The sequence below is a fragment of the Balaenoptera physalus genome, assembly GCF_965194825.1.
Source record: "Balaenoptera physalus genome assembly, chromosome: 1".
In the NCBI taxonomy this organism is placed as follows: domain Eukaryota; kingdom Metazoa; phylum Chordata; class Mammalia; order Artiodactyla; family Balaenopteridae; genus Balaenoptera; species Balaenoptera physalus.
This window is the reverse complement of record NC_138882.1, coordinates 140,623,330-140,649,768: the sequence shown is the minus strand read 5'-3', so window position 1 is coordinate 140,649,768 and position 26,439 is coordinate 140,623,330. Positions and strand designations below refer to the sequence as shown.

Here is a 26,439-nt window from a genome sequence, read left to right as displayed (position 1 = left end):
AGGAACGAAACTGGGTCATTTGTAGAGACGTGGATGGACCTAGAGACTGTCATACAGAGTGAAGTAAGTCAGAAAGAGAAAAACAAGTGTCGTATATTAACGCATATATGTGGAATCTAGAAAAGTGGTACAGATGAACCAGTTTGCAGGGCAGAAATAGAGACACAAATGTAGAGAACAAACGTATGGACACCAAGGGGGGAAAGTGGGGGGGGGGTAAGGTGGGATGAATTGGGAGATTGGGATTGACATATATACACTAATATGTATAAAATAGATAACTAATAAGAACCTGCTGTATAACACAGGGAACTCCACTTCACTGTACAGTAGAAACTAACACAACATTGTAAAACAACTATACCCCAATAAAAAATAAAAAAAAAGATTACCACCTTACAGGTGTGAGTGGTGTGAGTGGAGAAAAATCTAGCAAAGGAAATGGAAGAAGGAGCTCTTGGACAGGTATGAAGAAAATCAGGAAGGACTTTATCAAGGAAGTTAAGGAAGGGAATGGTTAACAGTTTCAAATACCCAGAGAATTCAAATCAAATGTGAACTGATGAGCTTATGAGCTGGTATAGGAACATAACCAGTATTTACAAATTGTTGTTGGCTTGTTTGCTGGTTTTAGCAAAATATCATTAAATGGTGTTCTGTGTCAGCATAAGGGAAGGAAGGCATAAAATCAAAATAACTCAAGTTCTTTAAAAGGGGTTACTGGAAACCAAGAGATAGTCTCTCAATAAGTGCAGCAAAGCCATTTTTCCCCCCTAGTGTTGGAAGAGTTAGCTATTCCTTTGTAAGTAGTTTCCTTGTATGTGGAGATCATGTTACATGAAAAATGTGTTTCTTTAAATGTTAAAGTGTGGTGAGATGCTCAGCCTAAGAGCTGCGTGGGCACTAAGACCAGCTCAGGGAAGAGCAGTTTGAGTGAAATGACAGGCAGGATTGTCCACACTGTTTAAATTCTTCGTTCTCTCTTGCTTTGTACATATTTGCTGTGTTGTTATCATTGAATTTGGGTAAGTTAGATGTTCGTATGGAGCAGCTCCACTGTGTGTCCCAGAGAGGGAGAGAAGAGGGAGAGGTAGGAAGGTTGAGAGAGCAGTGTGTTTGTAGTTTGTGGTTTGCCCTGTGTTGTTTCTTTTATTTGGGGTTTAAAATTTTTCTTATAATATTGCTCAAAAATCTTATCAGATGCGCATGTCCGTGTGATATTTCATTGATTTAGAACTTTATATTTGTATCATGTTTTAGATTTTGCAAATTGTCATGTGTATTTGTTGCTTAATGCTGGAACAACTTCATTAGGTAGACAGGACAGATTTTTTAATTTTTGGGGGGTTTGTTTTACCAAAGATTCAAAGTTAAGCTACTTGTCAATATCATAATAACCCTGTGATCTTTTCATACCATATTGTTCATCCAAAAAGCATACCAAATTGTGTGTGTGTGTGTGTTGTTCCAATGTAATTAATTTTATTTTAAGGAAACATATACATGAATTGGAGAATTGGCTTCCTCTGGGCATTTTGGTGTCTTTTTGCTATGCCTTTGTTTTTTAGGTTCTTGTTATCAAATAGGGTCTTTTAGAACTCTCTGAGAAGAAACGAAAGTTCATAAAATTTTGCATCACGTGTTAACTGAGGAAAAATACCAAGTCTGTATGTAGTTTGAAAAGATTACCACCCCCCCCCCCCAGAATATTGTGGTGTCTTAGAGTGGAGCTCCTAATATAATTTGTATACTTTTTGAGTTACTGGTCATGAAATTAGTTAAGTGAGGGTGTCAGCATTTAAAAATAATGAAATAGAATAGAAAATATCAGACTGCATTGCACATGATAGGAGTATTACCTCCTGATACTTTTGTTTTGGAAATATATATATGTATGTATGTACTGAGGCACAGGTATAAAATGCATTTCCTTACTGTGGGTCGTGGTCAGAAAAGCTTGAAAACACTGGCTCAGAAAACTCTCGTTCATTTTATCTTCTTCCAGCTTTTGTTACCTTATTGAATGGAGAACAAGCCCAGAATGCAATTCAGATGTTTCATCAATATTCATTTCGAGGAAAAGACTTAATAGTCCAGCTCCAGCCAACAGATGCTTTGCTATGTATTACCAACTTGCCCGCTTCTTTTACGTTAGAAGAGTTTGAAGAACTTGTTCGTGCTTACGGAAATGTCGAGAGATGCTTTCTGGTCTACAGTGAAGTTACTGGCCATTCCAAAGGCTATGGATTTGTGGAATACATGAAAAAGGACTTTGCTGCAAAGGCTAGATTGGAGCTATTGGGTAAACAGTTGGGAGCATCAGCTCTCTTTGCACAGTGGATGGATGTTAATCTCTTGGCCACAGAGCTCATTCATTCTAAGTGCCTTTGTATAGATAAACTCCCTAGTGACTACAGGGATTCAGAGGAGCTGCTGCAGTTTTTTTCCAGTATCCATAAACCTGTGTTTTGCCAGGTATGTATTTTTAAGGCATCATTTGAAATATTTTGAAATATCTGCATATGTATCTGCGTGCACTCACGTATTTATTATACCTATGTAAATATCACAATGGATAATCTAATTCTAATTGAGTCTGTAATGAACACTTTAATATGATGGTAAATTTTATTTATTTATTTTTGTATTTTTTTTGAATTTTTGAATTTTATTTATTTTTTTATACAGCAGGTTCTTATTTGTTATCCATTTTATACATATTAGTGTATATATGTCGATCCCAATCTCCCAATTCATATAATGGTAAATTTTAAATCAATCCCTTTTGTTGATGGGCCAAACTATATTGTCTTTATATAATTAAGTATGTCTTAGCAAACCCATCACTTAACACATCCACCTTCTCATTCCGTCCATTCTTGAACCATTCATGCATTGATCCCTTTATCCACCCACATTTTGTTTATCACCTTCTCAGTGCCAGACACTATATTGCTAAATGTCAGAAATATAGAGATAGAAAGATACTCTCTTAATACCGCACAAGTTTGTGAAAGAGACTGACAAGTAAGTAAATAATTGTAAATCCTGTATGAAGAGTGATACGATGGAAAATAGAAAAGTGTTATGAGGTGTAAAAAGAATGCATTATTCTATCTTAATGGGGTCATGGTAAGTGAGACATTTAGAGAAGATCCTGAAAACTGACAACACTGGTAAGAATTTTCAAGCACTTTGAGTAAAATTAAATATATTCTACTAAATAGGCAAAAATATATACTGTATACGACTGAGAGGTTATCTAGTCTAGCTTTCCATCTGGTAAAAAAATAAAACGTTACAGTAATTGTGAGTGATCATTTAGCTTCTGTTAAAATGTTTCAAAATAATGGAAAATGCACTAGATCACAAGTCAGGCCATTACATATTTAAATGGCTCTCATACTGAATGGAAATATTCTTCTTTAAAACTGCTGACGCTATGGAATTAAAATGATTTTGTCTTTTGAAAGACTTAAAATGATAGTGTAATTTATTTGGCATGAAGGTTATAATGAACCAGGAATAATAAAAATATTTTAGAAGTTTTCGAAAGGTTAATAAAGGCACTTTACAATGCCTTTATCAGTAATCTGTTAAACTCAGGCTCTCTCGCTTGGTAGGTTGACATAGACTGTATGGAAGACACAGTCTTCTTACCTTGTGGTCAGAAGGGACCAGAGGAACTAACGGCTTTTACAAATCTGATTTTAAGATTTGGTTTGGTTAAAAGGAATGAGGTTGGAGGAGAAATGTTTGGAAGAGGTAGATATTTTTCCTTTCTCCCATGTGAATGGAAGAAGTTTTATGGGGGAAAAAAATATTTGAGGACAGTTTTAAAAGGAAGGAAGAATGTGAAGAAAAAATAGAAATTTGGTCTACTACACAAAAAGCTTCAAAAATAAGAAAAGAAACTAAAAAGGACTGAAAAATGATTTAATGGTAGTATCAATTTATGGGATGCCAAATTCAAATAGAAGTATTGCAGATGTGTCTTCTCAAAGACATACCAAGCTGAATTTTTTCACATTTATCACTTTATAGCATCAGTGTGTTTAAGATGATTCAGACATGTTCAACACTTAGAAGCTTTTCAGTGTCTTATTTTGTTCTTACTTTTGCTCTTTGTACCAGTCTTTACAGATCCAGGACTTTAGTATCCTCTTTTACACTCTTAACAGGTGGGTGACTGGAAATAAATTGAGTTCTGCATTGCAGGAGTTTATTTAGGGCACATTCAGAAAAAGGTTGTGTCCTGCATATGGTATTTTAAACAGACCTGGGGCACAGTTTTCCTAAATAAGGTTTGCTTTGGTATACTTGACCAACTTCCTGGGATCTGCCTAAAATATTGAAATAAACTTTGAATGTGGTTCCTTCTACCTTTCTACTCTTGATAATGCAAATGTTATTTTACATAGATATATATTATCCAGTAATTGTTCAGCATGTTTCATCGTCTGCGTATCTGGTGAATTTATTTTAAAGAAAGTTTTAATTATTGTGTTCCATATTTTTCTATAAATTATCAGTTATATATATATCTTAATATATAGGGACTATTATCATTCGAACATTGACTTTTAAAATAAATCAGAGAATCAAAGAAGTAAAAAGAAACCTGACAGAATCTTACTTTTCCCATCTTCTAGAAGGACTGCATCTACCCAACTAGTAAACTTTTATTTTCAGAAGGAAAGAATACATTATTTTCACCAGTATCGTGCTCTGAGACATTTGTCCTTGTATTTGTAGATGATATACTTGTAAATAAGTATTTCTAGCTAAATATTAGAATTCCCTTTTTAATAAATGTATCACATCAGCTTGCACAGGATGAAGGTAGTTATGTTGGTGGCTTTGCGGTGGTTGAATATAGCACTGCAGAGCACGCTGAAGAGGTTCAACAAGCAGCTGATGGTATGACCATCAACGGAAGCAAAGTTCAAGTTTCCTTCTGTGCCCCGGGAGCACCAGGGCGAAGTACATTAGCGGCATTGATAGCAGCTCAACGCGTGGTAAGTTTGTTCTTTTTGTAGGATATAAAAAAATTCAAGTAGTATTTTAATCTAGCCAAACTAGTCAATCATTGATTGGACCTTCATTATATTTTTATGTAAAGATACCCTTCTTTTTTTTTTTGACTGGGTAAATCGTACCTTTGCCAAATCAAGCCAGGAGTCAATACAAAAGAAGAAACGGTTTCATAACATGTATTCATCTCAAGAAAAAATTTTGAGGAAATTTCATTTATTCAGTAAATGTTTGAGTTCCTGTTCTGTAAGTTTTGAGTGCAAGGTGCCCCCTTTTTCAGTGTTCATAAGTATCCATAGTAGAAGTAGTGGGAGGTGGCGCCTCATTTTTGCACACATGGCACAGTTGCTGAGTTTCCAATTCTGAATACATCTAGTCACCCACTTTTGCAGGCGGCACACTATGTCCTCTTGGAGAAAAAGAAACAACTAGGTGGCTTGGTGGCCTTGCAAATGTCTGGCATTTGTTTATAGCTGATCCCCCAGCAAAACTAGCTATCTCTCATCAGCCACTCTTTTCCATTTTCTACAGTGACTCTCTCAAATCTTCACTCTTTTCCTGTCTTTGTCTTTCTTTCTATCCGATGATCGTGGCTCCTACTTTATAGAAATATAAAGGCCATGTGCTGGACTCATTCATTCAACTTTTCTCAAACTCCCCCAGCAAAAGTGCCCCCATTTTTTCTCTTAAATAGCATTCATTCCTTAAATACTTTTTGGGTAGCCTCTGCATGTTAGGTATGTTAGAGATGTTTAGGATTCATCAGTGAACAAAACAAAGATCCCTGTTCTCTCGGAGGGAGGGCTGTGCTTCCTCCTGCCAAAGCAGGGGCTCATGCCCATGTCCCCTATCCTCAAGGATCTTCATCCTCACCTTTCTACTTATATTCACTTGTTGTTCACTAGCTCTATCCCATCTGCTTATAAATACGCTCAAATCTTTTCCTTTAAAAATCCTCTCTAAATACGATCGTGCCTTTGTAATACTTTTTTCCCTCACAGCTGGAGCTTCTTGAACAATTAGGTCCCACTAGTCACCTTTTCTTCTTTTCTCATTTCCCTCTCAGCCCAATGCAATATAGTTTCTGCCGCCACTATTCAAGTGAATCTGTTCTCTTTAAGATTAACAGGAATTTCTTAATATTCAGTCGAAAAGGTACTTTTCAGCCTTTCTTTGCCTGGTTTCTTTGCAACATTTAAAACCAACCGCCTGGGACTTCCCTGGTGGTCCAGTGGTAAAGAATCCACCTTCCAATGCAGGGGCCGTGGCTTCGATCCCTGGTCTGGGAACTAAGATCCCATATGCCGCGGGGCAACTAAGCCCACGCACCACAACTACTGAGCTCATGCGCCTCAACGAGCGAGCCCACGTGCCACAAACTACAGAACCCACGCGCCCTGGAGCCCGCGCGCCACAACTAGAGAGAAAACCGGTGCGCCGCAACGTGGCGCCTTAGTGAAAGATCCTGCCTGCCTCAACGAAGGTCCCATGTGCCGCAACTAAGACCCAACACAGTTAAAAAAAATTAAAAATAAGGAAAATAAATAAAATAAATATTTTTTAAAAAATAAAATAAAACCAACTGCCTACTACCTTGAATTCTGCCTACCGTTTTTTTCCTACCTGTCTAACCATCCCATCCCTTTCTTCTTTTTCCCGAAGGGCTGCTGTCAGTAGACTTCTGTATTTGACCTCCTCACTTTCTTCCTCTTCAGCACTCCAGTGGTTTTAGTTATTGCCTATCAGTGATGATTTCCAAGCATATATTTTTGGACCCAATTGCTCTAAGCACTAAATCTGTATTTCCAAATGATATTTAAACAGTCCCTTTTTATGTTATATAAATAGTTCAATTTCAACATTTCCAAAAGAAAACTATTTTTCTCTGGGACCTGCTTTTCTGTGTCTGTAATATCTGTGTATGGCATCAGTTCATTCAAACTAGAACTGTCTGAATTAAAAACTCAGTTAATCATGATTGGTCTTCTTCACCTATTCCATAGATCAAGATGTCGAGAATACTAGCAAATCCTTTCACTTCCACCTCCTGGTATCTATTAAATCCTTGAGACTTGTCAGCATCTTTGTTACTTTACTCAGGATCTCATTTTCCTCACCTTGATGGTTCGAATAACCTGCTATGTGGTTGCCATGTCGTTAGTCTTCCCCATTCTAATCCATCTTCCACAGTGCCACAAGAGTGATCTTTCTCATCCTCAAACCAGATTATGTCATTCTCTTGCTTAATATTCTTTAATGTGTGCATAAGTTCAATTCCTTACCATGGCATACAGGGCCCTTCGTGATTAGATATTAGTTAACAGTGAGTAATCTTAAAGTTTTCTCAGTCTTAAAAGTAATGTGCTGCATTGATTTTTTTTTTTCTATAGGTTCTTGGTACATATCCTTTATCAAGTTTTTTGATTTAAAAAAAATCATAAGTAGGTATTGATGTTTATCAGAGTATTTCTACAACTATTGCGATAATTTTATGTGATTTCTCCCTAAGTTAATTAATGTGCTGAATCCAATTGATAGGTTTTTCTAATGTTACACTATCCTTGTGTTGTAAATCCTAATTGATAATGATTTTTTTCCTATGCATTGTTTGATTTTTTTTAATATAAATTTATTTATTTATTTATTTATTTTTGGCTGTGTTGGGTTTTCGTTTCTGTGCGAGGGCTTTCTCTAGTTGCGGCGAGCGGGGGCCATTCTTCATCACGGTGCACGGGCCTCTCACTATCGCGGCCTCTCTTGTTGCGGAGCACAGGCTCCAGACGCGCAGGCTCAGTAGTTGTGGCTCACGGGTCCAGTTGCTCCGCGGCATGTGGGATCTTCCCAGACCAGGGCTCGAACCTGTGTCCCCTGCATTGGCAGGTGGATTCTCAACCACTGCACCACCAGGGAAGCCAGCCAGCATTGTTTGATTTTATTGGATAATATTTTATTTGATATATGTGCAAATGTGCTCATAAGTGAAAATGCTTAAATTTTGGGGTACCATTTTTACTTAATTTTGGAATCAAGAGAACATTAACCTCATTAATGATTTACATATTTTTCTCCCCCTTCTCCTTTTCTTTCCATTTCATGGATCAATTTGCATAAAATAGAGGTCATCTGTTCTTTGAAAGTTTTGAGAGATCTCATCTATGAAACCATGTAGACCTACTCCTTGAGCCCCTTCCAGAAGGAAATCATTGATTACCACTTAAGTTTCTTCTGTGGATATTAGGTTTATTAGTTTTATTTTTCTCTGTGTGCTATATGTGGCATTTGATTATATTCTACAAATTTATCCAGTTTGTCTAAGTTTTTAAATTTATTGGCACATAGCTATTTATAAAATTTTATTTAAAATTTGTCATGTCTAGTCTCCTCTTTTTATTGTATATTTTATTTGCATTTCCTTTTTTTTTCCCTTGATCAGTCTTGCAAACTATTTATTTTGCTTTCCAAGAAACAGCTTTTGTTTTGTTCATTATTTCTCTTTTTTCTATCTTTTGCTTATTCTTGCCCTTTCTTTATAATCTCCTTGCTTCTTTCTTCTTTGGATTTACTCTCCCCCCCTCCCCCGCCCATCTTTAATGTTATCAGTGGTTAGCTCCTCTGTTTTCAACCTAGATTGTTTTCTGATGAACATAGTTAAAGTAAGCTTACTTCTATAACTAATGCTATACCTATGTGTCATAAATTTTATATTATGAATGTTTCAAATTTTTGTTAAGATTTCCTTTTAGCTTAATTATTAGGTTTTTTTCCAGTTTATAGCTACCTAGGAATTTTTAAAAGCTATTCTTCTGATATAGATTTCTTTTAATTGAAATATAATTGATATACAACATTATATTAGATTTCAAGTGTACAACTAATGATTCAGTATTTGTATATATTGTGAAATGATCACCACAGTAAGTCTGGTTAACATCTATCGCCACACATGATCACAAAATTTTTTTTTCTTGTGATGAGAACTTTTAAGAACTACTCTCTTGGCAACCTTCAAATATGCAGTAGAGTATTATGAACTGTAGTGATAGTCACTGTGCAGTACATTACATTCTCATGACTTATTTGTCTTATAACTGGAAGTTTGTACTTTTTGACCCCCGTTACCATTTCACTCACCCTCCACCCCCTCCCTCTGGCAAACATCAGTCTGTATTCTGTATCTATGGTTTTGGTTTTGGTTTTGTTTTTAGATTCCACATATAAGTGAGATCATACAGTATCCATCTTTCTCTGCCTGACTTATTTCACTTAGCATAATACCCTCAAGGTCCATCCCTGTGACTACAAATGGCAAAATTTCATTCTTTTTTATGGCTGAATAATATTCCATTGTCTATATACATATACACACTACATTTTCTTTATCTTTTCATCCATTTTTGGAAACTTAGGTTGTTTTCATATCTTAGCTATTGTAGATAATGCTGCAATGAACATGGGATCCATATATCTTTTCGAGTTAGTGTTTTTTGTTTTCTTTGGCTAAATACCCAGAAGTTGAATTGCTGGGTCATATGGTAGTTCTAGTTTTAATTTTATGAGGAACCTCTGTCCTGTTTACCAACACTTGTCATTTTTTTTTAACTATACTTTTTTCCTTTATTTTCATTTCCCATCTACTATTGGATAAATTAGAATTTTCTTCTTCTGCTTCGAGAGTGACATGTTCTATTTTGTCCTACTGGTGATTGTTCCTAACTTACTAACACCCCTAGGTTGATCAGTATCTCTTTCTTCCCACTTAGTTCATTCTAAACTCCATCCTGCTTCTTCCTTCTACCCCACCTACCTCCATATTGGGAGTACATAAAGTACATTTTTACTTTAGGATTACCTTATTTTTTTTTTTTTTTTTTTTTTTTTGGCCACACTGCACGGCTTGCGGGATCTTAGTTCTCCAACCAGGGATTGAACCCAGGCCACGGCAGTGAAAGCACCAAGTACTAACCACTGGACCACCAGGGAATTCCCAACCTTAATGTTTTTGTTGTTATGGTCCTGGCTTTTATATACAAGATTAAAATTAACTGTGATATTACAAACCCTAATTTCCATGTATTGTGTAATATCATCATGCATTTATTCTCATTTCTCATTTTCAGAAAGTGTTTTGTGTAGTAAAAACTTTTTAGACTGTGTATGGCTGGGAATATTTTTTATTTCTTTTCCATATTTAAGTAATAGCTTAGCTGAATATAAAAATCTAGATTCAAAGTTTTTTTTCTGCAGCACTTTGAAAATATTAATTTGTTGCCTTCTTAAATCCAGGGTTGACGCTTTGAGTGTGAAGATGATATTAATCTGCTTCTTTTTTTTTTTTTTTGAGATATGTTCTTCCTCACTGGAAGTTTTTAGTATGGTGGGGGGGGGTGTTTGATGTTCTTAAATTTCACACCAAAAAAATGTAACCAGGTGTGTGTTTTTCCATATCATATTTAGAACCCTTTCATTTTGCAGTCTTTAAGTTTTCTTTAATACTGGGAAATTCTCAGCCATTACTTCTTCAAAGATTCCCTTTTTTTCCTAATCCTTCAGGGACTCCTATTATATAGATGTTAAGACTTCTATTCTCTTCATTACCTTGGTTTTCTCTTTTGTTTTGTTTGCATTTTTCATTACCATGTTTTACTTTGTTTGTATTTCCCTCTTTATCCTTTGCTCATGTATTCTGGGAAGTTTATTTGACCTGACCTTTCAGATCACTATTTTGTTTTTCAGTCGCATATATTCTACTGTTTAACTTATCTGTTAAAGCACAGAGTAGAGGTTAAGAATAATGCTTTATGAGTTTCTCCAGTTTCCTCACCTATAGGATGGGGGTAATAACACGAACCCTATAGAGTTGTTTTGGGGCATTAAGTGATCTAATCCGTGTAACATGCTTAGAACAATGCCAAGTATATATAGTAAGTGATGGCTGCTATTATTTTTCTCCAACAGTTGTGTTTTTCATACTTCATATTTTTTTTAAGGAATTCCTTTATTTTTTATTTTTATTTATTTATTTATTTTTAAAAATTTATTTATTTTTGGCTGTGTTGGGTCTTCGTTTCTGTGCGAGGGCTTTCTCTAGTTGCGGCAAGCGGGGGCCACTCTTCATCGCGGTGCATGAGCCTCTCTTGTTGTGGAGCACAAGCTCCAGACGCGCAGGCTCAGTAGTTGTGGCTCACGGGCCTAGTTGCTCCGCAGCATGTGGGATCTTCCCAGACCAGGGCTCGAACCCGTGTCCCCTGCATTGGCAGGCAGATTCTCAACCACTTCGCCACCAGGGAAGCCCCCCATACTTCATATTTCTAATTGGTTGTTCTTTATAACTGCTTGTCCTTGTTTCATGTTACCAATAAAAATATATTATCTTTTTTTAGCATGTCTGTTATGTTTAGTTAACATTCTTATTATTTCCTATCCTTTAATTCTGCTTTGTCTCTTATAGGTGCTTCAGTTTGTTGCCTTTAGTTTTTGTGGCTACATTCTCCTGATGCCTAGTTATTTTGTTCTGTGGACACATATCTCCTTTGGTAGTGGGGTATGGCAGTTGGCTTCTTTGTATGTGAGTGTTTAGAGGTTGAGGGGCTGGAGATGGAGGAGGAACGCTGAAGGCTGGTCTCAGCTAGGGTTTAGGGAAGGCAGGCAGGAACCTAGGGCTGAGAACCTCTGCCTTGACCATCTGGCCTTGACCACAGCCCTTTCCCACCCCACCCAGGCAACCCTGCCCCTTAGAGCCTCTTAATCTCTTCTCTCAACCCTGCTCTTTTCCAAGTTCTGCCTTCCTCAGTTATAACTCTTCCACCATGCCCAGTGGGAGGAAGGAAGTAGAGAAGGTTGGAGGATGTGGGAAGGAAGTTTTCAGTGCCTCTACCTAGTGTTACATGGTCCCCACTGTCTCTTGAGTTTGCACGACACCCTGCTGTTAATTCACTGCTCCTAGGCAGACACTGGACTGATGCTGCTGTTTTCCTGCTTCTTCCTAGCCATGATCCCTAGGGGGTGATGTGGAGGAAGAAACAGTTACACAACTAAAAGGCCCTTCCCCAGGCTATCCTGTCTGTGGATCCAGCCTCTCTCACACTCTTGAGGCACTACCTTGTGTCTGTCCAGGGATTTCTCACGGGTTTAGTGTCAGGTTCTCAATCCATCACCCTCTCCCTCTTATTGTCACAGCTTGGGATGAGAGAGGGAATCCAGTTGTCTTTGTCGGTTCTCCATTTTCTCCTGGCTGGAAGTTTATAGTTTTCCTTTTACATCATTATGTTAATATTCTCATCTATCAGGCTGGCTTTTAAAATCTGAGAGCAATTTCATGTATTTAGGAAGCTACCCAATTACATGTATGTAAGGCCAGTTCATCTTTGTCTCATATTAGAGGATTAAGTTAATGAAATAAAGACTGTTATAAGAAAAATGTTGCTTTGTAAGGCATCCCACATTATTAAACTTTAGATCAACATTGTAGTAAGGTTCTTCTACAGTATCAAAGTATTCATCCTGTGTCAACAAGTTACCTCGCTGTTAATAAATTCAGATTCCCCTGATATCTTTCTACTTGTATGAAGAGATTTATCTGACTAAATCATTAGTCCTCTTAAAGCCGATTTCTACTTAACTGAAACATTCTATGAGGATTTCAGTGTATGTTGTATGGTAGAATATCTTATTATAATTAGGAATTGTGGTAGAATGTATACAACAAGTATATAATATAAAGCAAATTGTGGTTATCATAAAATAGATCTTATCAGATGAATGAGAATTTCTGGAAAAAAGCCTTTACAGTTTCATCTTTGTGCTTATCCTTGTTCTAATGTTTTCTATTTCTGTATTCATCGAAGATGCACAGTAATCAAAAGGGCTTACTTCCAGAGCCAAATCCAGTGCAAATTATGAAAAGTTTAAACAACCCTGCCATGTTACAAGTTCTTCTACAACCCCAGCTCTGCGGGCGAACTGTTAAACCAGGTAAACTTCATGTGTGCTGATTAAACGTAGAATGTTGGCATGAAGTTAATTGTGCTGTTTTACATGAAAAACACACTTAAATTAGTCCAAAAATATTTATTTTTTCTAGAATTTATCAGTGAATATATAAAATATAATTTATTTTAATTAATGATCTGAGGTGAAAATATGTTTTGACTGTTTTTGATAGGGACAAACTGCTTATGGGTTTCCTGATTTTTTTTTTTAACTATTAATAAGTATTAAATATTAAACCTTCAGTTTAGTTACTGGTTGACATGAATTTGTAAACCAGGTAACACATGGCTTAATAAGGTAATATTTAATATACTACATTGTTACAGCCTATATTAACAAAGGATATGATACTTTTCTACATAATATTTTTGGCAGAATTACTTTGTTGGAAAGCGCTAAAGGTCTGTTTCCTCTCTGCTCTTTCTTTTTCATTGTGAAATTGTAGAAAATGAGAAAAACATCATTATTTTCTAAGTATTATGAAATTTTTATAATATTGGCATGCATTAAATATCTATTTAGTATTCATTGAGAAGAGTTTACCTTTTGAAATTCACAACTGTACATACACAAAATGGATGTTTTATCATTATGAGGAAATGAATGCCTATATTCAATACTAAGCTTTAGATTACAAATGTTTAGATTAAATATACTTATTCTGTTTCAGCTCCAACTGGTCTAACACCAACTAGTATATTGCAATTCAGTTCTAGCACCAACTACCCAATCAACTACTAGAGTTAGCACAGATCCTACAAGTAATGGCTATGTCCCCAACAGGTCTGCCCCTACTTCAGACAGCAGGCACAACTTCAGAGGTCCCCTGGTCACCTACACTTCTGACTAACTCGCTTCAAATTTGGGGGTTCCTGTGACCTCCTCAGGTTCAATAATTTGTTAGACTCACAGAACTTAGGAAAGCACTGTACAGTAAGTCCCCCACCCCCATACAAATGAGTTCCATTCCAAGAGCACGTTTGTAAGTCCAATTTGCTTTTAAGTCCAACAAAGTTAGCCTAGGTACCCAACTAACATAGTGGGCTATATAGTACTGTACTCTAATAGGTTTATAATGCTTTTCACACAAATAATATGTAAAAAACAAACAAACAAAAATAAAACATTTAAATCTTACAGTACAGGACCTTGAAAAGTACAGTAGTACAGTACAACAGCCGGCATACAGGGGCTGGCATCAAGTGAACAGGCAAGAAGAGTTACTGACTGGAGGACGGAGAGGAGGTGGGAGATGGCAGAGCTGAAGGATCATCAGCAATAGGAGACGGAGGGCAAGCTGCAATTTCACTCATGCCTGACGTTGACGGCACAGGTTCTGGTTCCTTGCTGGATTCAGTTCTACCTACCCTCTTGAAAAAATGATCCAGTGATGTCTGGGTAATAGGCCTTCTTTTCTCATCATAGATGACACAGTAGCACTGGATTGCACTCTGAACGGCTGCTGCAACCTTCATGTACCATTCTACGTTCCGGTCCTGTGCCTCAAAACTAACAGTGCCTCCTCAAATAAAGAAAATTCCCTTGCCATTTCCTGCGTCGTGAATCTCTTCGGTTCTTTAGTTACTTCTTCTTCCTCTTGCCTCTCTTCATCCTTTCTCTGGGCCTCCAATTCCTGGCACTTCTTAGCAGTACCAGCTGTATCACCGCTGCTTTTACACTTGCTTCTGGACATCCTGGGCTTGAAATAAATATACTGTACTACTGTACTCTATACAATACTGTACAGTAAAGTACACAAAAGCACAACCACTTGTAGAGGATGCACACACGTGACAAGGTACGCCAGGCACGTAAACTAATTTACGTGATTGGACATGTGAACACACGTCTGCATCTTTAAAAGTTTGCAACTTGAAGGTTCGTATGTAGGGAACTTACTGTACTTATGATTACAGTTTTGTTATAAAAGGTGTAACTCAGCAATAGCCTAATCAAGAGACTTAGGGCTTCCAGACCAGAAGGTCCTGACTGCAGAGCTTTTATGCTCTTTCCCCATGGAATCAGAGCACATCTGCCTTACAGCACACATGTGTATTAATTAGCCAGAACTCCCTACTGCACTAACTTCAGTGTCTAGAGTTTTTATTGGGGTTTTGCTATGTAGGCATGACTGGCCATGTTATTGAACTCTATCTCCAGTCCCCCTCCTCTCCCTGGAAGTCAGGAGGTTAGGCTGATATCATATGGCTCAAAGCTCCAGTCCTCTAATCACATGGTAGGTCTTTCTGGTATGACCAGCCCCCATCCTGAAGCCATCTAGGGGCCCACACTGAGTCACCTCGTTAGCATAACAAAGACACTCCTATCACTGGGGAAATTCCAAGGATTTAGAGTTTTCCTTCCAGTAACCAAAGACAAAGACTAGTTAAATTCTTTATTATACCAACAATGTTCATATTAAGTACTTCATATAATCATCAATTATCTCTGTGTAAGAAGTAGCTTTAGAGATGTCCAGCTCAGCCTACTATGCAGTCAGATACCCCTTCTACAATTTTAATGGTATCGAGATATCCTTTGTATGTCTTGACTACTCAAAGCATAGAGCAGCTCATTATTTTCCAAAGCTGCTATTCCCTGGTTTGACAAATTTAATTACTAGATTTTCCCCTTATATTAGATGGTGATTTCTATGACTTTTAGCCACTTATTCTAGTTCTTCCTATGAGGAAACACAGAATAAATCTCTTCCTTCTTCCATAAGAAAAGCCTTCTAATGTTGAAGACAGCTATCATGAAACCTTAGTCATCTTTGATTTTCTTTGTCTTCTGTTCTCCAGACCAGTGGTCTCATTTTATTTATTTATTTTTTGACTATGGAACTCTATCAGTAAAGTATATTTTTAGTAGAGCCCCAATATATACAGTATATGTATCACTTATATGTCAATTACATGAATGCACCTTTGTCAATCCATATATTAAGAAATGATAAAGCTTAATATTTTTATATTTTAAGATGAAAGTAAATATAAGTAACAGTTCTCTTTTTTAACAATTGTATTTATTTTATTTTTTTATTGAAGTATAATTGATTTACAATGTGTTAGTTTCAGGTGTACAGCAAAGTGATTCATATATATATATATTTTCTTTTTCAGATTCTTTTCCCTTATGTGTTATGACAAAATATTGAGTATGGTTCTCTTATACACCTCTTCTATTCTCTTTGTAAACTATAGCTCTGTATTTGACTTTACATAACATGTCATAGGATATGCTCTCTAGAGCACCCCGCCCCCACCAAGTTGTCCTCTTGTAGAGATACCTAGGTTGTCTGGGTTGCCCTGAAATATGGTGTACACAGACATGAATTTATCCTATAGATGGGTTCTAATCAGTACAGAATGCAGTGGGATTTCCCTCCTATGATCATTATATTTCTATTAATGCAGTCCAAGATTGTATCAGAGTTTAAAGAAGTATATTACACTCTTGGGTCTCTTAAAAAGTATAGTTCACACCTGGACTATCTTTAGTAACTTCTCCCCCAAATTATTTTTGTCTCATGTTTTCATCTAAGATATGTATTCTCCACTCTGCTTTTCTACTCAGGTTGGTGTATGACCATATGAGATTAGGCTTTTTTATTTTAGTGCTACTTTTTACAATTTTAAGAAAGATGTTTCATTATTACACTGATAGCTTTTTCTTTGTTTGGAATGGCCAGGGAAGAGGGTTAAATACCTTACTTGAACACATGCAAAGAGAGAGTGTATGGAAAGTTTCTTGGTGTTCAGGAAAGAAAAGCTATCTTGTTAATCAATAAATTTCATTCGTTTTTCCTTTACTATGTTTTTTTTTTACTATATCTTAACTATATCCCTTACTATATCCTGAGCTCTTCACAGAGGGCTCTGAACAAACTAAAATAATTACAAAGGATCATAATTCTCTGTAATTTGTTTATATTATATGATATATATACACACAAGTGTGCCATATTTTACTGTGCTTCACAGATGCTATGTTTTTTTACAAATTGAAGGTTTGTGGCAACACTGCTTTTGTCAGATGATGGTTAGCATTTTTAGAATTTTAAATTGAGGTATATACATTGTTTTTTAGACAGAATGCTATTGCACACTTAATAAACTACCGTATAGCATAAACATAACTTTTATATGCACCAGGAAACCAAAAAAATTGTGTGACTTGCTTTATTGCGATAAGCACTTTATTGGAGTGGCCTGAAACCAAACCTGAAGTATGCCTGTATGATATATTTGTATTTAAACCCTTTGCCCAAACTTCTTTCTCACTGTATCATTTTTTCAAGTAACTGACACATATCTACTTGTTTATTGCCTTCTCTTCCACTAGACTAGAGGAGGCTCCAGAATGGCAGGGATTTATCTGTTTTGTTCATCTCAGGCACCTAGGACAGAACTGCTATTTATAGTGAAAAGTACTTAAATATTGTTTACTGATTAAACTCCTTCCTTAACCTCTCTGTTGCACAACTTATACATACCTCGTTATATATGATCTAGTCTGTAAACTTTTAACTACTTTTCTGGTCTGCCTTCTTTTTTTCTGATCTAATGTGTGCTCGACCGTCAGGTCGATTTTCCTCCTACACCTACTTTATGTTTCTTGAACCGTACTGATCTTTTCTCTTCAATCCAGACCTTCTAACTACCTTAAAAAAATACAGTATAGTGTAAATATTGTAGATTTCTCTCTCTGTGTCCTTGTGTGTGTGTCTGTCTTAAAGTTTGACTAGTATATAATTACTTAGAATCTAAATTGTATTTTTAACAGCTTTCTTGAGGTATAACTGAGGCACATTCATCTGCACATGTTTAAATTGTACAAATTGGTAAGCTTTAACATATGTATAACCCATGAAACTCTCGCCATAATCCAAATAATGAACATATTCATTACTCTCAAAACTTTCCTTTTGCCTCATTGTAACCCCTCCCCCCATCCCCAGGAAACTACTGATTTGCTTTCTGTCACTATAGTTTGTATTTTCTAGAAATTTATATAAATGGAGTCACACAGTATGTACCGTACGGCTTCTTTCCCTCGGCTTATTATTTTGAGATTCATCCATGTTGCTGCATGTACCAATAGTTTTGTTCCGTTTTTAATGCTGAGTAGTATTCCATTCTACAATTTCCATTTTCATTGATTTGTTGAACATTAGGTTATTTCCTGTTTGGGGTCATTACAGATAAAATTGCTGTGAACATTTGCTTCTAATCTTTATGTAGACTTACGCTTTCATTTCTCTTGGATAAAGACATAGTTGTGGAATGGCTGGGTCATATGGTAGGTGTATGTTTACATTGTAAGACACTCTTCCAATTGTTTTCTATGTGGTTGAACCATTTTACATTCACACCATCAGTGTCCAGGGCTCTAGTTCGTTCAGTATCCTCACCAACATTTGATATGTTGATCCTTTAAGTTTAGTCTTTCTATTTGGTTTATAGTGCTATCTCATTGTGGTTTTAATTTGAATATCCCTTTTGACAAATGATTTTGAACAGCTTTTAATGTACTAATTTGACATCTTTTTACCTTCTTTCTTAATATATCTTTTAAGATATTTTGTACATTTTAAAATTAGGTTGTTTATCTTCCTATTAAGTTGTTAGGATTTTTTATCCTAGATACAAGTCCTTTATTGGATATATGGGTTTGCCACCACTCTGTAGGTTGTCCTTTTATTTTCTTAACAATATCTTTTGAAGAGCAAAATTTTTTATTTTGACCAGTTTATTGGTTAAATACTTTATGTCCAGTTTATTATTTTTTGTTTTATAATTCATACTTCTTGTGTCATATTTAAGAAATCTTTGCCAAGATGTTCTTACATGTTTTCTCTTCAAGAAGTTTTATAATTTTACCTCTTAAATTTAGGTTGATGAATGATTTCAAGTTAATTGTTGTTTATGATATGAGGTAAAGGTCCAGGTTAATTTTTTTTTTACAGTTGTTCCAGCATCATTTGTTAAAAAAGATTATCCTTTTTCATTGAATTTCTTGACACTTTTTTCAAAAATCAATTGACCATATATATATGGCTCTATCTCTGGACTCTCTGTTTCTATTCCATTGATCTAAATGTCTGTCTTTATATCAATACTACATTGTCTTGATTATATACAGTTTTATAATAAGTCCTGAAATCAGTTAGTGAAAGTCCTTCAACTCTGTTCTTTTTCTCTTTGTTTTGCCTATCCTAGGTCCTTTGTATTTGCATATAAATTTTAGAATCAGCTGTCAATTTCTATGAAAAACGTCTTCTGGAAATTTGATTGGAATTGTGTTGAATCTGTATGCTAATCTGTGCAGCATTGACAGCAATTTGCCATAAGTGCGGTATATCTCTCCATTTATTTAGGTCTTCTTTAATTTCTCTCAGCAGTATTTTGTAGTTTTCAGGGTATAAATCTTACACATATTTTTGCAGATTTATCCATAGCATTTCATGTTCCTTGATACTATTTTTTTATTGCAGTAATTTTCTGAGGCAGAATTCAGAGTCAGTAATTCAGTGGCATTTGGTACATTCACAATGTTGTGTAATCACTAACTCTGCCTACTTTCAAACATTTTCATTACCTCAAAATAAAATCTGGACCCATGAAACAGTTACTTCCCATTTCCTCCTCTGTCCAGGCCCTGGCAACAACCAATCTGCTTTCTATCTTTACACTTTTGCTTATTCTGGGTGTTTAATATAAACAGAAGTCGCTATGTGACTTTTGGTGTCTGGCTTCTTTCACTTAGCATGATGTTTTTGAGTACTGTAATATGTATCAGTACTTCATTCCTTTTTGTGGCTGAATAATATTCCATTGTATGCACATAGCATTGATGGACATTTGAGTTGTTTTCACTTTTCGACTGTTGTGAAGAGTGTTGCTATGAATATTCATGTACAAGCATTTTAACATTTGTTTTCAGTTCTTTTGGAGTTATATTCCTAGAACTAGAATTGGTGGGTCATATGGTTATTCTATGTTTAACTTGTTAAGGAACTGCCAAGCTGTTTTCCACAGTGGCTGCACCATTTTACATTCCCAAAGCAATGTATGAGGGTTCCAATTTCTCCATAACTTTATAGACTCTTGTTACTTTCTGGGTTTTTAAAATTATTATTATTATTTTAGCCATCCAAATAGGAATCAACTGGCAACTCATCATGGTTTTGATTTGAATTTCCCTAATGACTAATTATGTTGAGCATCTTTTCTTGTGCTTGTTGTCTATTTTTATGTCTTCTTTTGGAGAAATGCTTAATCAAGTTCTTTGCCCATTTTTAAACAGGGTTGTGTGTCTTTTTGTTGCTGAGTTCTTTATATATTCTTGATACTATTTTAAATAGTATTACTTTTTAAATTTCAATTTCCTATTGCTTGTTGCTAGCATATACAAGTACAATTGATTTTGTCTATTTATCTTGTATCTTGCAGTCTTGCTTTCTATTTCTATCAATAGTAGGTATTGCCCTTAGGATTTTCTGTATAGACAATCATGTCATCTACAAATAAACACAGTTTTACTTCTTCCTTTACAATATGTATACCTTTTATTTTTTTTCTTGCTTTATTGCAGTTGATAGAAATTCCTGAAAAATTTGTGCATTGAACTGATGAGAGTGGACATCCTTGCCCTGTTCCTGATCTTACAGAGAAAGCATTCATTCTTTTATTATTAAGCATTATGTTACCTATAGTTTTTTATTCACAGATTTCCTTTTTCAAGCTGGGAAATTTTTCTTCTTTTAGCTTTTTCTTTTAGCTGAGATGCCACCAAAGTTAGGACTCATACGTTTTAAACTTTCGAATATCCCACAAAGGAAAAAAGAAAAAAAAAAAAACAACTAAGGATTATAAGGATTATATTGCTGAGATATTTTATCATAATTGCTGGAATTTATATAATGCTTTTCTCCATTTATTGATATCATCAATGTGGCTTTTTAATTTCTGGTCTGTTATCATGATGAATTATATTGATTGATTTTTGAATGTTAAACCAATCTTTCACTCCTACGGTAAGCCACACCTGGTCATTACTTACTATAATCCTTTTTTTTTTTTTTGACCATGAACATCAGTTTTCTTTTCTTTTTTTTTTTAAGACTATTTTCTTATACAGCAGGTTGTTACAAGTTATCTGTTTTATACATATTAGTGTATATATGCCAATCCCAATCTCCCAATTCATCTCACCACCACCTCCACTACCCCCACTGCCCCGCTTTCCCCCCTTGGTGTCCATACGTTTGTTCTCTACGTCTGTGTCTCTATTTCTGCCTTGCAAATCAGTTTTTTTTTTTTTAACATCTTTACTGGAGTATAATTGCTTTACAAAGGTGTGTTAGTTTCTGCTTTATAACAAAGTGAATCAGCTATACATATACATACATCCCCATATCCCCTCCCTCTTGTGTCTCCCTCCCACCCTCCCTATCCCACCCCTCTAGGTGGTCACAAAGCACCAAGCTGATCTCCCTGTGCTGTGCGGCTGCTTCCCACTAGCTATCTATTTTACATTTGGTAGTATATATAAGTCCATGCCACTCTGTCACTTCGTCTCAGCTTTATAATCCTTTGTATATAAATTTTAGGTTGATAGTGTTGTTCAAGTCTCCTGTATCCTTACTGGTTTTCAGTCAACTTATGCTATCAATTATTGAGGGGAGCAAGAGGCTCAATGGGAGACCTAGCCAAGATCTAAGGGTAAGGGCAGTTAGATGTGAGACTGTGGACATTTTCAGAATGTTTTAATTCTGGTGGTTGTTGTTTTAAACTGGGAAATACTATATTCACTAAAAGCTGTGAAAAATATTTTAATGTTTTATAACAAAATACAGTGACTGTCTGAAAAATGAGAGGAAGTGATATTGAAATCTCTAACCATAATCGTAGATTTGTCTACTTTTCCTTTCAGTTCTAGAAATTTTTGCTTCATATATTTTGAAGCTTTGTTATTTGGTCCACAGACATTTAAGATTGTTGCATCCTAATTGATGAATTGACCCCTTAATCATTATGAAATGGTGATCTTTACCCCTCTTTCCTAATAAACAGTATTTTCCTTTATAAGCAACTTATCCTAATGATCTAATCTTCCCATTACCTATCATTGAAACTGGTTCATTCTAAAGAAAGTGCTTTCTAATGGTCAGTTTTCCAAAGATGTAATGGATTGCCTTCGCAAGTAACAAAAATTTGAAGCAAAGTTTTTAAAGCATGAATGAACTTGTAGCAGTGTTATGTATAAATTTCAAATATGTTTGATCATTGGATTACGTGCTTTTTGAAGTACTTTCTAAGCCTGACCTTCTATGATTCTAATTAGCTGTATATTATGACAATTTACATCTAATAATTAGATGAATTGCTTCATATATTTTCTATCTCATGGTTCTTTTTGTCTGTATATTGTCTGTTCTTAAAATATCTCTTCTGATATGTACTCTGGTATTTGTACTCTTAGACAAACTTGATAAAGAGTATGGTTATCATTTATTCCTTTTATCAACTATGTACAATATTGTTGTTTCTTTAGGTTTTTTTATGAAATATTTTTAAATGTACATATTCTCTTCTCAATTGGATTATAAGCTTTAACGACAAGGATTGTATATTGTCCTTCCCCTCCCACCTGATCCGCTTCCAGAATACCCAAAAAAACCTAACAAAAATACTGAGCAAGTAACATGGGTTCAATTAGTATTATACTTATTAAAAGGTGGAATTAGTTTTCTTGCACTAAGTGCCAGAGAAGAGAAAGACTAGGTTTGGTGTTTTACCATTGAGACAGAAGGTGTTGGAATTTTAAATCAAATTCTAGAGTTGAATCACAAGGAAAGGAGCCTGTCACTTTTTGTACAATGACAAGGTCAGTATATCATTGAACTTCCACTAAATACGTTAAAAGTTTAAAGAAATATTCATTTACCCTTTTTGGAGTTTGTTTTATTTATTTTTTTAATTCTATATATATCATAAAGTTAAATTTTTACTTTTATTTTCTTAAAGCAGTTCTTGGAACACCTCACAGCTTGCCACATCTGATGAATCCATCCATCTCCCCTGCATTTTTACATTTGAATAAAGCACATCAGGTATATAAATAGCATCAAGTACTGAAGCATCAAAAATTTGGAGTGAATATTTTGTTTGTTCTTTACACTTAAAGTTCTCAAGGAGTTAAATGAGTATTTTGTTTTTAAATGAAATTCTTAGTAGTAAGTGTACCTACATAAAAACAGAACTTAATAAGGAAATCAGATCAAATTAAGGTAATCAAAGCATCATAGTTTATATATTTATTGATTCCTATTTGTAGGGCATTAAGAAGGGAAGAGGTATATTTTGTGGTATATTTTTCTAGAAATAACTCAGTAGCTCAGAACAAGTCTTATGTGGTCTTAACTCAAAAAAGTATTTACAGAAAGAAAAATAAATGAACAATAACTCTTAATTCTTAAAATTTAATCAATGTTATAGAAATAATTTATATATTTATGAGAGTAAAAAATTTTTTTCTTACCTTTTTCAGATAAGTATTTTAAACTATGTTTGTGTACATAAATATCCGTAATATTAGAGATAAATATTACCTACTAATTTCAGGTACTGTTTAAGGCTACATCTATATAGAAGCCTAATTACAAATCAAACCTAACACATAATAAATGGGTTGTTATAGGTTGAATGAATGAATGTCTGTTCCTAAACGCAGCTTTTTAAGGAAAAGGCTTATTGTTTGTTTATTTTTCATTCTTAGAATCTAGCATATGACCTGTACATGGTTCATTCATTTACTCAACATATTTTATTGAAAATCTAACATGTACTAGACACTCTGCTAGTCATTGAGGCTATAGCATTGAACAGAATATTCACAGTCCTTATCCTTATAGAATTTCAACAAATAGAGAAAACAAGCATTAAACAGTTAATTACAATAAGGTTTGAAGTGATATGGGAGGGGAGACCAGAGTATTGACAATATTCCCTTTGCTTTAAAATAAAGACCAACTGCTTAATTTTGCCTTGAGGCCTGTCTAAGCTGGCCTCTCCTGCCTCTCATATGCCTTAGGTATCACTGTCCCAGCTCTGGTGAACTGCTTTTGGTCCTTGAAGGGCTTTCTTCTCTTCTCCTTAGGTCTTTGCTCCTGCTGTTCCTTCTGCCTGGAATACTTCCCACCGCAGCACCACCTTGTTCCCCCAGACTTCACCTAGTTATTTCTCCACAGCCTTCAGATCTCTGTGCAAGAGTTAGTTCCTCAGGGAAACCTTCCTTGAATTTACCAATCTAAATCAAGTTCCATCACTATTTGTTCCCATAGCTCCTTGTATTTTTCCTTCATACACTCATTGCCATTTTTAATTGTATGTTTTTATAATTACTTAATGTCTCCCCTCCTCAGGGGACTATAAGATCCATAAGGGCAGATCATACTGTAGCACAGTACCTGGCACATAGAAGTGCTCAATAAATCTTTGTTGAACGATTAAATGAATAAATAAATGATTGAATGATACTGACATCAAAGCCAGAAAGGGGTGAGGGGAGGGGAGGAAGGATGAAAGAAAAGAAGGAAGGGATATGGAATTAGTTTCATGACTGTATGGTCACATCTTGTGTATTATTGAAAGAATTAATTAGTGTTGCCCGTAATTAGAAAGTAGAATATTAAGAAGCTGTTGCTTTTGCTCAGATCAACTCAGGAATTGAACTTTAAAATGAATTACACAACAAGTAGCTCTTCAAAATTAAGCTTACTTAATGTTTTATCATTTTCACAGAGCTCACTTATGGGTAATACTTCTAATTTATTTCTTCAGAATCTTTCTCATGTACCACTGGCACAGCAACAATTAATGAAGTTTGAGAATATTCATACTAATAATGTAAGTATGGAATTATTGTTTTCATTTGAAATGAGTTCATTCCTTTTCTGTAATCAGGCTGTTGGTCAGATTGTTAATGAATTTTCACATGTGTAGCTTTTTTATTAGGTTATGTCTTGCTGCCATGAGCAAAAGTCTTTTCTTCTCTTCTTTTGCAGAAACCAGGCTTACTTGGAGAACCCCCAGCTATGGTACTTCAAGCTGCAGTAGGGATAGGGTCACCGCTTCCATTGAAAACAGAGTTGGGCCATCTTGGAGAAGCACATAAAAGTAAATGATGTGTATTTGCTGAGATGTCAGTAAACAGTCAGATTTGAGATTTAAAGATAGTGTACCTGTATTCTACTTTTATTTACAGGAAGGTCAGATTTGAGTTTTATTCAATCATTTAAAATTTCAAGAGCCCTCTTGGCTTTTCTATTTTTAATATTAGAATACTATTGATAGTTATTTATTGATGGACTTGCTTCTATGCCAAGATAAGACTTTCTCTGTTGGATATGCTTTAATATTTGATGAAGGTTCACAGCAGCATGAGGCAAAGACATAGATCTATTTGAGACTGACATGCTGCCCACTGGGCTGACAGCACATTACATAGGGATCCATTTAACTTTTGCCTGGATAAGAAACCCTTAGCTTTTATTAAGAAATATCTGGTAATTGTAAATTTAAAGTTTGATTGTTTATTTGTATCATTTCTAAAATGTGAGCTCCAAATTAGTAGTAAAAAAAAAAATGTGTATTATGTGCCTCTAAAATATAACAAATTTAAACAGAACAATTATTTTTCTTTTCAGAATAATAGCATGGTAGTATACCAAGATGTCTTATGTGATTTTGAAAGGCACTTTCAACTTGAAGTTTAATTGAAATTTGTTCGAAGTGAGCTTGCTGAGGGGGAAAAAAAAGAGAAAGTCCACCAGTGATAAAAAAGAAAAAAAACCAAGTCAGTTAAATATGGGTAGCGTATTTAGCCTCTTGTACATAAAACCAAGTCAAATGGTCAAATAATCAATTCAGACTATTGGAATTGGGCAAAAGTTAAACCAGTACACAGACAGGTACAGACATTTTTAGGGTGTGATGGAGTCTGTCCTAAAAATTAAATATTGTATGCCTGAAAGCTTGTACAGATATTTATAATTTGTGTTGGATTAAATAATTAGCCATTTGCTTTAGCACTGCTGCTTTAAGAACACTGAAAATTCAAAGTGTCCAAATAAATATATTGCTAAAAGATAGAACTGAGAATCTATCTCTAAATAGTTAGTACTAAAAATAATTTAAGAAATTTGTTTAGTGAATTTGTAAAATATAACTTTGATTTAATTAAGATAGTTGTCAAAACTAGCTCTTTTCATTTAGTTTTGGCCTATAGAGTTTTAAAAAATGGAATGGTTCAGAATTTTCCTATTAAAATTTTATTTCTTCCAGAATTTCTTGTTATTCCCTGTAAATAACAATGTAAAACTTTAATGTGTTAAACTTTCATTTGGTGCTT

The 26,439-nt window shown here is 35.1% G+C and overlaps 1 protein-coding gene across 6 annotated transcripts in view; it reads left to right on the top strand.

Annotated features, from left to right (window-relative positions):
* RAVER2 (ribonucleoprotein, PTB binding 2) overlaps positions 1–26,439 on the top strand; it is a 144,083-nt gene that overhangs the window by 67,813 nt on the left and 49,831 nt on the right. For 3 of the 6 annotated variants that reach the window (XM_082453512.1, XM_082453507.1, XM_082453511.1), the window contains 6 exons: positions 2,006–2,475; positions 4,827–5,018; positions 12,879–13,005; positions 23,055–23,140; positions 24,831–24,935; positions 25,094–25,205. In XM_082453512.1, coding sequence (XP_082309638.1) covers positions 2,006–2,475; positions 4,827–5,018; positions 12,879–13,005; positions 23,055–23,140; positions 24,831–24,935; positions 25,094–25,205 — 1,092 coding nt within the window. The remainder of the gene's footprint in view (positions 1–2,005; positions 2,476–4,826; positions 5,019–12,878; positions 13,006–23,054; positions 23,141–24,830; positions 24,936–25,093; positions 25,206–26,439) is intronic. The other 3 variants (XM_082453508.1, XM_082453510.1, XM_082453509.1) reach the window with 3 other exon arrangements.